Genomic DNA, 16,708 nt, shown 5'->3' with positions numbered 1-16,708 from the left:
AAAACTTAATTAGTCTGCCTGCTTCTTCCTATAGTTCCTAATTAGTATGGGTACTTTTCTTGTCCACCAACTCTGCTGGCTAGATTGTAGGGCAGATGTTCTTGTGCAGTCATCATTAAAAGCACATGCACTGGATGCTGTTGAAGCCTCCAAGCGCTCTGCATTTATGTCTTTTATTTCAAGATGGTTGGGGGGAAGAAGGGATCATCACACAGTTAAAAATGTCATTTGCTTTCTGTATCTTTTCCATGCAGATTCTCTCATTCAGAGAAATAGCTACCAGGAAATTTTTTAAGGGTATGATGGTTTTGAGACATAATACTCTGTTTTTGAGAACATTATCTCGGATTAAAAACTTTTTCACTCAGTATACTCAATGACAATTTCACTATCCCATAACCCAAGTAACTTCAAGTGTCTAATCAGAGAGCAAGAGGGAAGGGTCTGCCTGTGGTTCCTGGAGCCTGAGCTGGGAGAGTGATAAGAAACACTGTAATAATTTAACAGGTATGAGAGCTCCTGCCTGCTGAGCCAGCTCTCCTGTGTCTGTGGAAATGGGCAGGATCACTGCTTTGCCCATGGCTTGTGTCAGTCCTCCCCAGCCAGACCTCTTTTGGTTTCACCCTCCTCTGCGACTTGTGGCTTGGCCTCAGTCCTCATTACATTTACCTGGGCAAAAACATCTGTCCCACAGTTTTAGGTGTAGAACATCATTTTTGCAGCAAAAAAAAATTTGTAAGTGTTGTAAGTGATGTCTCCATTGTGGATAGCATTATTCCTTGCCTTTTACTGTTTATTGTTTTTCGGGTTTTTTTGATCATTCTATTTTTCTTTTTTATTTGTATTGTGGTTTAAATTCGTTGAGATAGGGAAAAGTGTGGTTGCTCTTCTACTGTTTCAAGGAGTGAATGTTTGGCCACTCCATTTGTTAAAACAGATAGTAATAAAGACACTCTGGGTGCCTCATCTAATTCCAAATAAGCCTTGGGCTCTCAATACACAGCACAATAATCTAATTATTGAAGTAGTTATTGTCTTCTCTGCTACACCCTGTTTTTCTAAACCCAGAGCCACCTTTGGAGTCACAGCAGTGAACCCTGCTAGCAGTGGTGGGATGTAATGGCAGTCTGTCAGCCTGGAAACAGCTTGACTGTACTTACCTGGAGTGAGTTACTTATTTCAAATCTCACTTGTGTGTTTTTTGACCCTGAAAGGAATATGTGACAGGGGAAATAGTCCCTTCTTCACTCAATGCATTCTAATTTCAGTGGCTGCATTTCCAAAAAGGTTGTGCTTTTTATTTGCCTTTTCTCACTAATCTGATAATAGCTAAGGCTAAGCTTAGACTACCCAGGACTAATGAGACCTACCAGTTTTTCTTCTTTTGTGTCAGTTCTTGTAGGAGTGGGGAATGGAAACTATTCAACCAATAACCATGCACAATTATTTTGCAATGATGGGCCTTAAAGCAAGAAAAATTATCTTTTTTTTTTTTTTTTTTTTTTTACTGTCAGATGCCTGTTAGTTCTAAAGTGAGGATGAAAAAGTAAAGTGAGGATGTCAAAGTAAAATTAACATTGGCAAGAGTGTAAAAATTTTTCATCTAGATTATTTTTAGGTAAGATTTATAATCCCAGTTTGACTGAGTATTTCTTGAAGTCTTTTGAATATATAGCATGCCATTCTGTTTAGCAAGTGTGCATTTGGCTCCTGAAAGGTTTTTAATTATGTGTGGGTTGATAGATATAGATGTATTTATGTTAATATTTATTTTTATGTATCTGCTCTGTAAAAAGAGTCTTCAATTTAGGTATTTTAAAGGAACCAATAGTCTAATGGTATTCTGGTGATGAAAACTTACATTTGGGGAGCATGGCTTTCTCCTGTGGAAGACAAGCATAGCAATGCAGAGATAAAGTTTTTTTTCAAGGAATGTATTAAATTTTAGCTTCTCTCTATTAAAATAATTCTAATCATTTGATAAAAATCTTGCTCTGGGCTGCTAACAATCATCATCACTGGGTCTTTTTCTCCCTTTGCATTAGTCTATAGGTGGTATTTGAATGTGGCACCATAAACAACTTTACAAGAGTCTGCTTGTGCTTGATTTCTTTGACTAAATCCAAATTGAAATTACTTCCATTTATACAGCTGTAAACATTGCTTTAAGTTTCAGCATGGATACAGAAGGATGGTGGGTAGTATTTAAACTAAAAGAGGTGTATTTGCTTTTTATTTTGGTCACTGTTATCAAATTAACTGCATTTGTTGCATCATATGTAAAACGCTGTGTCTTTTGGAGTTGCTTAGAAATTTCTGTAAAAGTATATAATTTTAAATGGGCCCTTGCAGATATTTATTAACAAATGGTGAAAAATATATATTGATCCTTGATTTCTGCAAAATTATGATTGTCATGGAGATAATCAGATTGATTCTGGAGCAGGATTTTCTAAGCTGTTCTCAACAGCTTGGCACTCATGGCAGCTGGACTCACTAGTGCCTTGTTCTATTTCTGTACACTTTCACTCAGTCTTTGCTTCCCATGTTTTAAATGAGGCCTTCAACCATATAGGTTTAATTTGAACAAAACCAAAGTAAACTTCAAAACTTTCAACTTCATAAAGAAACAGCATAGTAAAAGATAGGCTACAGTAAGCCCATGTTTAAGGCAAATGCTATTTACACTTACTGATGTGACTGAGGATTTTTCTGTGAAAGCAAACAGGTTAAACTTTCAACTTAAAATTAATTGTTAGCTTCTCTTAGTGTTCTTCCTAAGCTTATGTGCTTTTTTTTTTTTTTTGTGCTTAATATATTAGCATTTTGACAAGTGCATTTGCACTCTTACAAAACAGCTATCACAGAAACTCAACTTTACAGGCTGGAAAAGTCATGCTATTTAAGGACATTGCTTTATTTATTTTATCTTCTTCTAGGATTAGTTCTGCTCTGTGGATTAGCCAGAGCCCACATACAAGGAGTGATGCACTGCAGAGTCAGATTAGGTGTGAGGAATTTCTCTACTTCCTTACTTTAAAGGACAGAAATTCTTTAATTTCCCCTTTCTTTTCCTAATGAAGCCCCATGTAATTTCATGGAACATTAAAACAGAGATTCTGAGATTGTGAATAACAATGTTGCAGCAGGTGTCTTCACTCTACCTTAATTATTTTTATCTTTCTTTTTTTTAAGTGTATTGTTACTTTGTAGTTTTGCCGACAAAAATATGCAATCTGTTGCTTAAAATATTAAAAAAATATTAATGCCTGTTACTTTGTGCTCATCACCCATTGGATAACATGATTTTAGACTAGAGCAGAAAGGTTTTGTGGTTCTCTGAACCCTAATCCCAATGGTGGCTTGCAGCTGAGTGTCCTGCACTGCAGGTGGGCCAGCTGAGAAAGGTGTGAAGGGAGCAGTGTTGGTGCGGTGCTGTGCTCTGTTTCACATGCCTTTTGCAGCCCTAGAAAGTGCCCCTGGATCTGTAGGCTTTGTGGCTCTCTGAAGCCCAACCCTAAAGACTGAAAACTACTGCATTTGTATAGTTCTGAACCTTGCAATAAGCCTTGAATTTTGTTTCAAGGACTTCTCAGCATTTCTGTAACCAGTGAACTAGCTAAATATACACTGGTTTGGAGGTCAAATGAAAAAGATAATTCATCACCAGTAGCTGGAGCATCTAACATGTTATGAAGTAACTTACTGGTTTAAAACTCAAGTATGCATTACTCAAGTAACCACAGATATTTTGAAGGATATTTTATTGTTGTAGGCATAGTATATTCTTCCAGCTTTGTCTTATGGTTCTATGTCTAAAATCCACCATGAACTTGAAGAGTTTGATAGTCTCAGTGAGGTGCAAAAAATAGAGTCAGTAAATGTTGGAGTCTGAGATACAGAGTGTATGCCCTTGTCTCTGATGCCTCTGAGATCAAAGAGAACACTGAATTTCATACAAAATGAAATGTTTTCATGGTTTTACATGAAAACAACTGTTAACATTAGATAGAAAAGCTAAAAGTGTGAGTGTGTAGATTAGAAAGTTTTCTTAAGTCTCTAGGTGAAAAAGTTAGTTTAGAGTTTAAACTAGTTTAGAGAGCAGAAAGCAAGATGGAGGATTTAGAGTGTTGTCTTTTTTCATTCTTCTTCTTCATATTCTTTTTCTAGAAGTTTTTGGGTAGTAGTAGGTGATTGGATAGAAAATGACACAATGCAGTACACAGGTGTTGGGTCATTGGGTCATTAAGAAAAATAATATACGTGTCTATTGTTAATTGGATAAGAATGAGTATAAAGATAAAAGAACTGCGTAGTTCAGGGCCATTTTGTGCCTTCAGAACTGAAATGAGCCAGGTTGTAGTGAATTAAACTTGTGCAGAAAGTCTAGAAAGACCTACAAGTTTTGTGGTAACATCCTAATAAACATGAGAAACAAGATTCTAACGAGCTCTGGAGTTTTCTTCTGACCCAGAGAACTGAGATAAGCAGGACTCCCCGTGAAGGAGTATCCTGAAGAAGCTCAGCTCAGAGAAGCTGAGAAATCCAGGAGTGAGGAGAAGTGCAGAAGAAGCACAGCAGAATCAAAAAAGAGAAAAAACAAATTTAAAAAGTTGCAAGTAAAACCATTGTTCATCCTGTGGGTGTGGTTGAATAAATGCAGTTTTGGTTTCTGTGATATAAAATATAACAGACTTACTATGCTTAGGATGTGTTTTACTTAAATTAGGTGACTGGTTTGGTGGTTTGGTATTTTTTTTTCATAACTTGTTATGAAATGCTCGTTAACTGGCTCTTCCCACCACCATCTGGGCAGGAGGGAGCTCTGCTTGGTTGTGTCCTATGAACATTGGAATTTATAGTACTGGACTACTTGGTGGGAAGGCTCCTACAGGAACTTTGTGATTAAACATCCAGCTGTAATTGTATCAAGGAGGGAAGGCTAGTGCAAATGAGAACCTGTGCATTTCCTCTCTGTCTCCAGCATCCTCTGGAAAAGCAGGCCTAAAGGCTTGCTTTAAACTGGTTTGTGAGTTAGGCTTGGGAAATAGCTCCATTTCTTGTAAAATAGAAGGAAGCTTCTTGAATGGATTGAAACTGCAAACGAATGCAGAGAATTACTGGAAATGGAAATGCTACTCAAAATCTTGACAAATGGGTCATTTTCATGGTGCTCTCTCCCCATGTGTGACTTTTAAACAGTCTAGGAGGTGTCTCTTTCCACAGCTGTTCTGGGGTGATTTTGGAAGTTGTTGGAACAGGATGGATCAAGGGTCTAGCCCTGGGTGTTAGCAGGAGGCTCTTTGGCTAGCAGAGAATGTTGAAGAAAGCACTGCAATAGTTTGGGTTTCTAAGCAACCTTATGTCAGCTTCATGGTGCACTGTTGTAGTTGATAGCCTGAAATGTAACTTTCCCATCTTTTAGTTGTGATTTCCCCCCCAGCTTCTCTTTCTCCTAATTGTTTACCTGGCGTCAAGTTACCATGGTTACTGAAGTTTCTCTCCTCAGCCCCACGGCGAGAGGCCGGATAGAGTAAAGAGAGGACCCCGCTGGCATTTCCAGCTGCTTGAAGTTCTTTAGCCCAGGAGACCCTTCTTTCCAACACGCAAGTTTGTAACTCTGTTTTTCCTGTCCCAGAATGCCTCTGAGCTATGGACGCTGGGAGGGCATGCTTACCTTGCCTTCCCTTTCTTTCCCCCCTGTGCTGCCAGGAAACCAAGCCCCCCCTCTCTCCCCCTCTGCCCCTCTGTATAGAATACTCCTACACCTTTGTGGGCATTTGAAGAAGTTGGTGTCTGTTATTTCTTATCTTGGCGTGTGTAACCTTGATTTGTAGAAAGTTTGTAAGATGTACTAACTGGGAAAAATAATTGGTTCTCTCTCTGATATTCCCACCCTCCGAGAAACCCTGTTAAAAGAGACCCCCCCAGACCCCAAATCCTTTGTCTCTCGTCCTTTGGATTCCCCTCCACAGAAATAAACTGTGGAATGCAAACCAGAGAGAGAGTCCCCCCCTGATTTCTTTACTCGCTCTATAGACTTGGATTCTTGAAGAAAATCAGTGAACCCCACAAACATATGCTGGCTCGAAACTCGAGTGAAGAAAAACCTCGTCACTGAGCTAGCCGGGCCACACTCGAGAAGATCGAGTCAGTGCACTTATATAGAGACTATAGAAACAGAAATGCATTTGGTCAGGAAAGATGGCTCAAATGGGTCCCAGTATTCACTTGACCCTTGTGTGTGACATTTAAAGCTTAATAGCATTAAAATAAATTGCATGCTCAATATTTAACTGCTTTACTGAGCTGAGACATAAACAAACACATGAAAAAGAATTCTAAATTAGAGAAACTGCTGATTTTGCAATGACTTTCATTCCACTTGCAGTGTTTAAAAAAGAATGCAAAAGGTAAGGGATTTATAAATCCAACAATCACTTTTACAACTATCAACTTTTTTAAGTGTTCTCTGCATAACATATGTATGCATATACATAATTTTAAAGAAATCACAAATTAAATAAACTATACTAAAATATACACAATATATACAAACATAAACAGACATATAATGCAGGTACATAATCCTTCTAAATTTATATGCTTTAAGTAGGGAATCCCCTAAATAGGGATCTGTTTTAGTGAGCCAGAGTGGTCACAGAGCCAAAACACAAAATACAAAAGTAATTCAAGAGTCCGTGTTGCTTTGGAAGGAGGAAGTCATGCCTCATCAATCTAACAAGGGATTTCAGAAGAGTTTGTAACCATTTCTGTAGCTGGATCTGGTCAGTAAAGTAGAATCTTCAAAAGCCCCTGGATCAAAGACAACAGAGGAAGAAGGTAAGGTGAGAGGTATTTTCCCCCTTCATGGTAAATACCTGATCCTAAATAGGTAGAAATAAATTGTCAATATTCTTAATGGAGTATTAGGCTGCCCAGTCACCTTTTTTTTGGCACTTTGGATGTTCAGAAAACTCCATGTTAGCTGCAAAGGGAGTGAACAGCAACAATAGCAAGTTGGCAACATTTGCTTCAAATATTTGATCTTAAATATCAAATCTGACTGTGAAAATGTGACGGTAATCTTATAGTAAAAAATGTCTGAGAAATACAGCAACTAGTGACATTTTTATGTCAATAAATGTATGGGAGCTATGGATACAGAGCAAGAGGATCCATGTTATCTTCAAGAAGAATGATCTGGGAATCACTGTGGATAATTGTCTGAAATTGTCAAGTCAATACCCAGGGAAGGCTAAAAACACAGTGCATCATGCAGCTGAGGAAGGAAGGAAGACAGAAAAAGCAGAAAGCATCCGTAGGAGATGTGTTGCGGTGTGCTGCAGTCACATCACGATTCCGTTTATGTGCTGGTGTTTGCAGGCAGTATTGGGCTTCTCATCTCAGGAATGGTGAAACACAATTAGAAAAGGGAGAAGAGTCACCAGAAGCCTGCATCCTCAGAGATACTGAATAGTTTCTGCAAGAGGAGGATTATTCAGCTTGGGAAAAAGCTGCTGAGTTAGGTGTGATTAAACTGTATTAAGCCACCAGTGGTATGAAGCTGAATGGAGAAATGGAGGGTGTTGTTCCTAAAGCTCACAAAGTGAGAACTGTACTGAGCCCACACAAAATGCTCAGGCACACCATGCACTGCCACATGGAGCTGTGGGCAGAAGTGTAAAAAGGTTCAAAAATTGGTGATGAGTGGGCCTATGAAGGATCTCTCCATCCTAGAGAGTGAACCTGCAAGTGGGTCGTGTTTAGGCAGCACCAGCTAGAGAGACTTTCCCTTTTCTCTTTTTTATTAAAAAAAAGAACCTGGACAATTTAAGACAGAGGTCAGATGAGTGGAGGAAGAACTTCCAGTGCTTTTTACTGTTGAAGATTTATCTGGGGTTTTGTGGGTTTTTTCCCAGTCAAGGGCTGTTTAGGGTATTACTTTAGAGTCTAGTCAACCTGTGCTCTATGAAGTAGAACAGCTTCTTTCCCTGGCACCTCATTTCACAGCATTTCATGCAAGTTTATGTTGGATCCCCTGCTGTCACTGGTCCTCTCATGCAATAAGTGAAAGGTTAATGCATTGCAAAAGTAACTGTGATAATACTGAGCTGTAATTTAGTCCATTTAGTGTATCCACAGGATTAATTTTGAAATGCATTACGCAAAACAAGAAGTAATGCAAACTTCATATTGTCTCCCTTACACCATAGTCTCATTTAATTAGTCACTGAAACAACCACCTGAAAGCTTTCCCTCTGTCTTTTTGTTTGAATCATGAATTTTAAAGACTTTTGAGAGAGTGACTCAGGAGGTGAAACAGCAGGGCTTCTGATGTTATTTATAAGCTCTGTACTGGAAACTATTTCAGTGTTGGAGGCCATGAAACTCAAGCAACTTAGCCTGTAATTTCATCATTTGAGACTAAGTGACAGGAAAACTAATGCTGTCAGTGCCCCACTAAACAGCATTAGCATTCCCCATTGACTCTGCTTATTGAAAAATGGATAATATAATTGGCATTAAAGCCAGCTGTCAGATACAGGCTATACCACAAAGGAAGAGGTTAATATGAGCACCAAAATACATGCAAGAGATGGCTGCAATAATTGGGTTTTCATTACAATAGTAGTACTGCAGACTGAGGTTAGGCAGGGGTAGAACACAAAACATCTGTACAACACCTAGAACAAGTATTCAAGCACTCTACAGGGCTTGCAGCAAAAGAGATGATGAGACACTGGCAGAACATTCCAGCCGGCCCATCCTAAACACACCTACCACTGCAGTTTTACTCCCTGAGCACTTGAGATTTGTGACTTTGCTGGGTTTTAGAAAGGCACAAAATGAAAATGAAAGTAAAAATAAAAATTGTGTTCCTGTTCCTATCTTTCATCCGATTTTCTTTTTGTGCATTTTTGGCACATATACTTTGAAGTACAAAGCATGTGTCTTCCTACTTCTACCCTGAAGTTTTGACATTTCAAAATTTGTTGGGCAGAAATGCTCCAGCTATGAGAAGGGAGAGGCTATTAGAGGCTATTAATTCTATTACTGTGTGTGAGGAATAGAATGTTCTTAACTTCTGTGTTTATTCTTTCCTGGTTTTTAACTACATATTTAAATACCGATTTTTAACTACATAGGAGATTGTGATATGTCCCTTTGCCCTTTTTTTCATTATTTTTAAGTACTTGATGTAAAAGAAAAAGACATGTATATTTCATCAGGATTTGCTTTATTATTATGGCATTATAGATTTTTAGTACACTCCTGAACTGTGTCATTGTCATGAAAAAGATCTGAGATTAGAATAAACTTGAAAATTAAGTAAAATTAAAAAAAAAAAGAAAAAAAAGAAAATCCTGTTTCTTAAAGAAGAAGCAGGGAACAAAGGCAATATTTAATAGATAGGAGAAAAGGAATCTGTCTTTTATAGCCAGGGAAATCACTGCAGAAATAAAAATAAGGTTTCAGATCAGGCATCTGATGTCTTGACATCTTACTACAAGCAATGCCTTTGATAGCATGTAGGTTTGTCGTGATACAAAGGTGAAGCTCAAACAGGTACTTGGAAGATGTAAGCAAAGCATGTGTTACAACCCCTTTCTTTTTGTAAATTTCTGGAAACATTGAGAAAATTATGCCTTGTTAAGTAAGGCATTTCCAGCTTTGTTGTTAGGAGGTAGTACAGCTTACTCAATATGACACTGGCCTCAGCTCAGCTGTCTGGCATCTATTGCTTTCTCAGCTGCTGTGAGAAAATGAATGTGTCGTTTCATCTCTGCATGACCCTTTCATCCTTCAGGCCCTCTTGTCTGTTTAGAGTGTATGTCTGTTTAGAGTGTATGTTCTTCTGAGCTGGAGTCTTCTCTCTTTGGAGAGGTGTATATACACTGTGTAAAATAATAGAGTGGCAATTCTGTCAAGTCCTCTAGGGACTACTGTAAAATGAAACCTGAAAAAGTTACAGTTTTTTATAAGTCATTAGCGTATTAACTTCACTGTATAAGGCAATATAGATGCAGAGGTCAGTATCCCAGAGATCTAGCTGTAATATTGAAGACCCAGGACAACCAAGAGGGGTTATGGAAACAGTGGGGATTTTCCCATCGTATCTGGAAGATTCATGGCATAGCTGTGAGGTTTACTTGAAAGCAAAGACAACTGGGAAGCTATTGATAGGACTCTGCAGCAAACATGTATTGACTCCACAACTCATATTTTACTTCCTTTGTCAATTGAGTGCTGTTTGGGGTATAAAAATAAAAGAAAGAAAATAGGGAGGAGTGTAATGCACGGTGTTTTAAGACGTAAAATTGCTCTGAAGTTACTGCTTGCTTTCCCCCTTGAAGTTATTTGTGTTTTATGGAAACTGCCTTTGTCATCATTCTGATAATTATTATCTGCTTTTCCAGTCATTGTTTGCACAAATGAAAATATTTTGAGTGCTTAAATATCTGGCAATAAAGTTTAATTCTAGTTATGACTTATGACAGCAGTGCTTATGAAGGCAGTGCCTGACAGAGAGTGACAAGAAGCAGTGGTTATCACTGACATGCCCATCATTTGTTTTGTGGGTCAAGCATCCTTTTACCTCAATAGCAGCATCTCATCTTAAGCTGGCAATACGACCTTTGTCAGTTTATTAATGTGTGAAGAATTGGTGTTTGATATGAGCACAAAGTAAGGCAAGTCAATATCCTTATCATTGGCTAATGAGTATTTGCATTGGGCATTTCATGCTGAGATCAGAAGCTAGAAAGGATGGACTGTTTTTCAAAGTTTCTCAGTGTGTGTGTATTTTCATCAAGACACTCTTACATAGCTGATTACTAAAAATACATGGTCAGTATGAACTGCCAAAGCAGCTGCTTTTACCTGCCTTATGCAGTGCATCAAACCAAGTTATGACATAGCAGCTGGTCATGCAGAGAATCATCAAGTGAGTTCAAGACAGGAATGAACTTGAATTGAAGAATTTTTTTTTTATGTTGCGTTAATTCTAAGAGATGTCTGAAAGACCCAAGGCACCATGGGTTGGAGTGCCACAGAATGGCTGAGTTTGGCAGGCACCCCTTGAGCTTGCCTAGTCCAAGCCCCCGGCTTAAACAGTCAGCTGCAGCAGCTCGCTGAGGACCATGTTCTGTCAGGATTTGAATATCCTAAAGGATGGAGGTTCTGCAGCCGCTCTGTCCTGGTGTTTGACACTGGGGGATCACCAGTGTGGCACTAGATAGCTGCTGATGCAGTAACATGCATTGAATTAGGTGCAACATGCACTAAACTATGCTAAAGAGGATTTTCTGTCACCTTGTAATGGTACAATGAATTATGTTTGTATTACTTTATTGAAATTGTAAATTATTCATTTTCTCCAGTTTTTAATTTCCAGTATTTTTGATGCATTCAAGTAATATGTATGGCATTTTTTGGCAGCAGTTTTTAACAGTCTCTGTTTTCATGCCACAGCATCTATTATATCCAGCTAGAAGCACTTTCTCACTGATTTCTTTTTTGGTCAACAGCATTCCTCATGTAACTTGCACCACTGGAAAAGCAGGGAGACTGAAAAAGGACAATTAAAGAGGGTTGTTTGGCAAACATCCCTTTCTTTTTTCTCTTTATGGATGCTCTGCAAACGCAGGAAGAAAAGCGCAAAGTGCATGATTTGTGACAGTGTAGCACCTAGCCCAACTCTTGGTTTTCTGTTCAAGTGTTGGTTCCATCGGGAAATTTGAATTAGATATGTGTTACATTCCTACATAACACTGCCCAGCTGAAGGTTTTTAAGTATTTAATTAAAGCTTACAAACTCTTTCAAGGCTGTATGCTGTTCCCTTTCTAGGTGGCTAGCATGAACATGGGTGAAAACTTTATAAGTCTGTGAGCCAAGGCTCCTCATCTGTTTTACTTGACTCTTAGCTTGGTAAAAATAAGCCCCCATTTGTTATTGACTTCTTCCTGAGACAAATGTTACATAGCAACAACAACAACGAAAAATTATGCTCACAGCATTGCTTCTTCTGGTAGGTTTTTAGAAAGGAGGCTGTAGGTCCCCATGGACTTTATTGAAGTAACCCAACATGACTGCAGTCTCCAGGGGCCTGCAGAATTTCCCTCTTCATGGTCATCTGCAAGGGCTGCTCTCAGCCCTGGATGCATTTACTAGTGAAAGTGCAGCCTGGCCACCTCTGGCAGCAGAAACATCTGCAGGCAGCTGACATCAGCATGGAGGAGTCTCAAGTTTGAAACAAGAGACTTCCTTGCAATACAAATTGGTTGCAGTCATATCTGTGCCCCAGAGTGCTTCATGTCCAGAGGTTTGTGTGAGGCCCTCAGCTGTCAACTCTTCTTGTGCTCAAAGCCAAGAACATGGATTTTCACTTTTGTTTCTGATTACATAGGATAAAACTGCTTTCTTAGGGTCTTTTCCTTAGTCCCTCAAGATGTTTGCATGTCACTGGCTTCAATGCTAGCTCACAACATTGCAGAGACAGCATGGCCAGTTTGAGAGCCTTTTGATCTTCTTGCACAGTAATTGCTTGATGTCAAAGTTGATAATTTTCTGACTTATCAATTTAGAGAAAAAAAAAAATATCTTCCAGAGTTTCAGGAGTTAAACATGACAAAGCAAAGGGTGTTTGGTTTTGTTCCATTCACAGGAATAAAGTGCTTCTCTGTAAATCCATAATTACTTTGATTAGTGAAATTTCTGTGACAAAATCTGTGCAATTTTTGTCTTGAGTCTTACAGAAGTGTTCAAAAATAGTAATGGGGTTGCCTCAACAGCTTGACTTGTAATGTGTCTGTATTGCAAAAGTTCATCAGTTAAAGAATTTATCATTGTTCAATCCTTTTATGATTGCATATATTCAAAAGGATTCAGAAGAAAATTTTAAAAGTGACCATGACTTGACATAAATTTAATGCTAAAATTATTAGAACATAATTCATCACCTGTAACCTACCCAGTGACTTCAGTGGGATTGCAACACTTCAAGTGAGGAGCAAACAGGTCATTTAAGAACAAGAAGAGCTTCTTAAAATCAGTCATAATACTCTATAACCCTTATGCTGTAGCATTTGGACTTTCAGCTTATCATCTCTCTTATGAAGGGATCTTCACCTTGGGTGGAATTAAAATGCATTAACTTTCTATTCCATCTCTCTAAAATAGCAGTGAACTGAGCCATCCAAGTCAGTCCCCATTACAGCAAGAGAAACATGCCTGTTACCCACAGGGAGAGCTGGACTCTGTTCTGAATGATTGTTTGAGTGATCAAAAGATACGTATTATAGGAATGTACAGTTATGCTGTGGGAAATTTTGCTTTCATTCTCTTCAAAGGCTTCAGGCATCTCAGAAAACCAAGAAAAATCATAACAGTAAGTCTTATGAGCACACATGAGTTTATCAAAGCCCTCATCATCTGATACTGATTTCCACTGCATGTAAATAAATAATATGAATAAATTATATACTTCTTCTTTATAGTCAAACAATCCTGGGTTTTTTCCTTCTTGGTATGGCAGGAGTATCCTCAGTCTGTGTTTCTGCCTGCAGCCCATAGCTCTTACTTATGAATTGACAGTAGTTCTCTGGGTTTGTAGACCAAGAAAGGAGAGGGTCTTGTGCTAAGTGGGTCCTTCACTGGGAGCTGTGCAGCTCCTAGCCCTGGTCAGTGAGCAGGACAAGGGAATCAATGCAAAGGAATTGCATTCAAGCAGTGAATGAGTGTGGTGGGGGAAAATTTCAAATTTACTTATTTTCAAAATTTGCTGTGGAATTTTGTTAATGGTGGAATGGTTGTTGACATTACAACAAAACTGATGGAGGGTAGTAAAACTGGAGGAGAGACAGAGGTAATGAATTGGGAAAGAAGGAAATTCAAGGGAGGAAGTTCAAGGGAAATGGGGGGATTAGAGAGGATCAGTGGGCACTGGAGCAGAGAATAGCCAGGGTAATAATCCTCTGCCAGCATCTCTGATGCAGCTCCTAGTTGGGTAGCATCTTCTCCAGTTCATCTTGGCTTTGGTCTGCCTTGAGTGAAACCTTGCAAGCATTATTTGTGCTCCCTGAGCCCACCTGTCTTGGGGAAAAGTAGTCCTTTCCCTGCCCATGTGGTCCCAGGGGGAATTAGCTGTTGCTGAAAGGGAAGAATTGTGATTTCACTCAACTTGCTTCTGCCCCAGCTGATGAGGACTCCTGACTGCGAGAGGAATGTAGTCCTGGGCTACCTGGGTTACCCCAGATTGTCTGGAAACTTGTTCTGAAACAGGACATCCTGGTGATGTACAGGGGCTCAAAAGCAAAAGCAAATTCCGAAGTTCCCCAACACAAATAACAGCAAGAAAAGGATTCATAAATCAATTGTAACTCATCAGTGGAGAACAGGGGAAGCTGCTGCTGTGGAGTTACTGTAGGGATTTTCCTGCTTGAAATCTGTTAGTTTCAGAAGAAAATGGATGCATACTGTTGCTGAGGAAACGAGTTTCCCAGGAGAAGGTTGTCTTTTACCCAGTGTGAATTTTTGCTGCCTCATGCTCACATGAGTCAATTAACCTAAACCCTACAAACTGCACATGACACAGCTCTGTACAGTTATTTTATTTCAAATATATTATGAATTTTATACAGTTGCACGTGGCTTTAATCATAAAGAGCCCAGGAACAGATTCAAGTTTATATTCCTCTTTAAATATTTGTATTCCTATAATGGAACTTTGCCCATTTTTCTCTGTAGGTGCCAGCTTGCAGGATGACATCAATAAATACTTCTGGTTTCATCATTCTCAAGGGGACACGATGACAGTTCAGGATCCAAAACAGATGAATCTCTGTGCTGCTGTTTGGACTGTTGTCTCCTATGTAATTGCTGACATGGAGGATATGTTGCCAAGGTAATAAAACAGCAAGAAAGAAGATCTTTGTTCTTCAGTAAAGATTGTAAGTCCACTAATGCATGTGGACTATGGCCGTAGTAAATTCTGCTACCCTTGAATTTCTGATTTATTATTATATCTGTTTTCCTCAAAACACACTCTCTTTTATGCATTGCTGCTTCTTTTTGCTGTTTTGATCTTTTCCATTTGTGGTTTTCACTTAAATGTATTCCTTTAAGTACTTTTTAAATTTCAGATGAAGATATGATACCTCTTTGACTATGATATAATAACCATTTGTATGCACAGTGATCTTCTGCAGCAGGAAAAATATACCAAATAAATTTTTTGCAACAGAATATTTAGTGTATTGATTTAGTGTACACATTTACTGGTTTTGTTTCTGTCTCATTCTATGCATTGAAATAATGTTCTAGTAACCAAACAGCCTCTTCTTTTCACTGTTTTAAAGTAAAACTGCAGTTTCTAGAAGTTTTCAGGTTATAGGACAAATTAATCTTGTCTTTTTTAATGATATTATATGGTAGAATGGTCAAATAATAGTCAAAATGCTAAAATAGCATAATAGTTTCATTCAGGTCCATTTCTAGATCTTAGGAGAGGTTCATCTAAGACTCAAATAAACCAGGATGCAGAGGATAGAGAGCCAACAGAGGACTCCCAGCTGTCCTGTGTTTTTTGGGCACTTCCTCATGGAAAGCCATGTGTGTCTTTTTCTTTCTCATGGAGGGCTCACCATAGTGACAGGCAGAGAATTTTGTGTGGCAGTTTTTCTATGAGATGCCATGTTTCAGAAACAGCACATAGCTGTGATCTGTGACCTTCAGTACTTGCCAGCTGATATCCAAACAAAGTGTAAGAGCAGATTTTAATCCTGAAGCCATTCCTAGCTGCCCCTCACTTGCAGGGATGGTCTCCCCTGCTGAAGCTGGGCTAGAGGATGCTGGTACAAATTTACTTTGAGGAGAGATTAACCTGGGAATTTGATTGTTTTATGCTTTGTTGGTTTGGGGGTTAGGGTTTTTTCTTGCTTACTGAGATTATGAATATTCAGATGTCTACAGACATGTTTCAGGCATGTCTGTAGAGAAGGTATAACTGGTCTTGGGGAATATTTTAAGGTATATGATTTCTGCTCATTTCCTTGTGATGTGATCCTTGTTTGTGATTTCAGATTTTACAGCAAGCAAACTTAGTGATGTGAATAACTGCTGCAATATAATCCGCACCAAACAACTAATGTTATGAACATGGAGTATTAAACCAAATAGCAGCTCCTAGTGCTGTTAATCAGTTCTGCTGTTGAGCAATAGCTGAATAATGAGCAATTAATTTTTATAGAATTCATAATTATGGTATCTGTTTACTGTGATAATAGCTGTTTTCCATCAAATTTATTAACTATTTCAATATTCCCTCCAAATCACTTCAAGAGCATAAAAGCTGCCTGGAGTTACTCTGCTTTATCTTTTTAAAGAAACAATATTGAAATAAAGTTGGCAAAGATTTCCTCTGCTTTCAAGGCATGATGTCTATGTTTCTTTTTGCTTGACAAGAGCATAGTCAGTGGTGCTCACCACTGACAGATCCTCAGCTGTCTCCAAATCCAGCTTTTTGTCCTTTATACAATGTGACTGACTGTTTCCTGAATTGTTGTTCCATATTGTTTTCCCTCAGGGTATGAGGCTATACATCAGAAATTCAGAAGGATATTCTGTGAAGTTACCTATATTGTTGCAAATCTTAACCTATATTCTTGAAAATGGTGTTTATTTGTGTTTTTCTCCATTGCCTCAAGT

General features: G+C 38.6%; 1 protein-coding gene across 1 annotated transcript in view; it reads left to right on the top strand.

Annotated features, from left to right (window-relative positions):
- CPQ (carboxypeptidase Q) overlaps positions 1-16,373 on the top strand; it is a 150,730-nt gene extending 134,357 nt beyond the window's left edge. The window contains exon 8 of the mRNA XM_005517004.3: positions 14,750-16,373. Within this exon, the coding sequence (XP_005517061.1) occupies positions 14,750-14,910 (161 nt within the window). The 3' untranslated portion in view covers positions 14,911-16,373. The remainder of the gene's footprint in view (positions 1-14,749) is intronic.
- The last annotated feature ends 335 nt before the right edge of the window (positions 16,374-16,708 follow it).

This window comes from Pseudopodoces humilis, chromosome 1 (genome assembly GCF_049639895.1).
Source record: "Pseudopodoces humilis isolate 2021_Gansu_Grassland_sample_001 chromosome 1, ASM4963989v1, whole genome shotgun sequence".
NCBI classification, from domain to species: Eukaryota; Metazoa; Chordata; class Aves; order Passeriformes; family Paridae; genus Pseudopodoces; species Pseudopodoces humilis.
The sequence above is the reverse complement of the archived record's forward strand: the minus strand, read 5'-3'. Positions and strand labels throughout refer to the sequence as shown.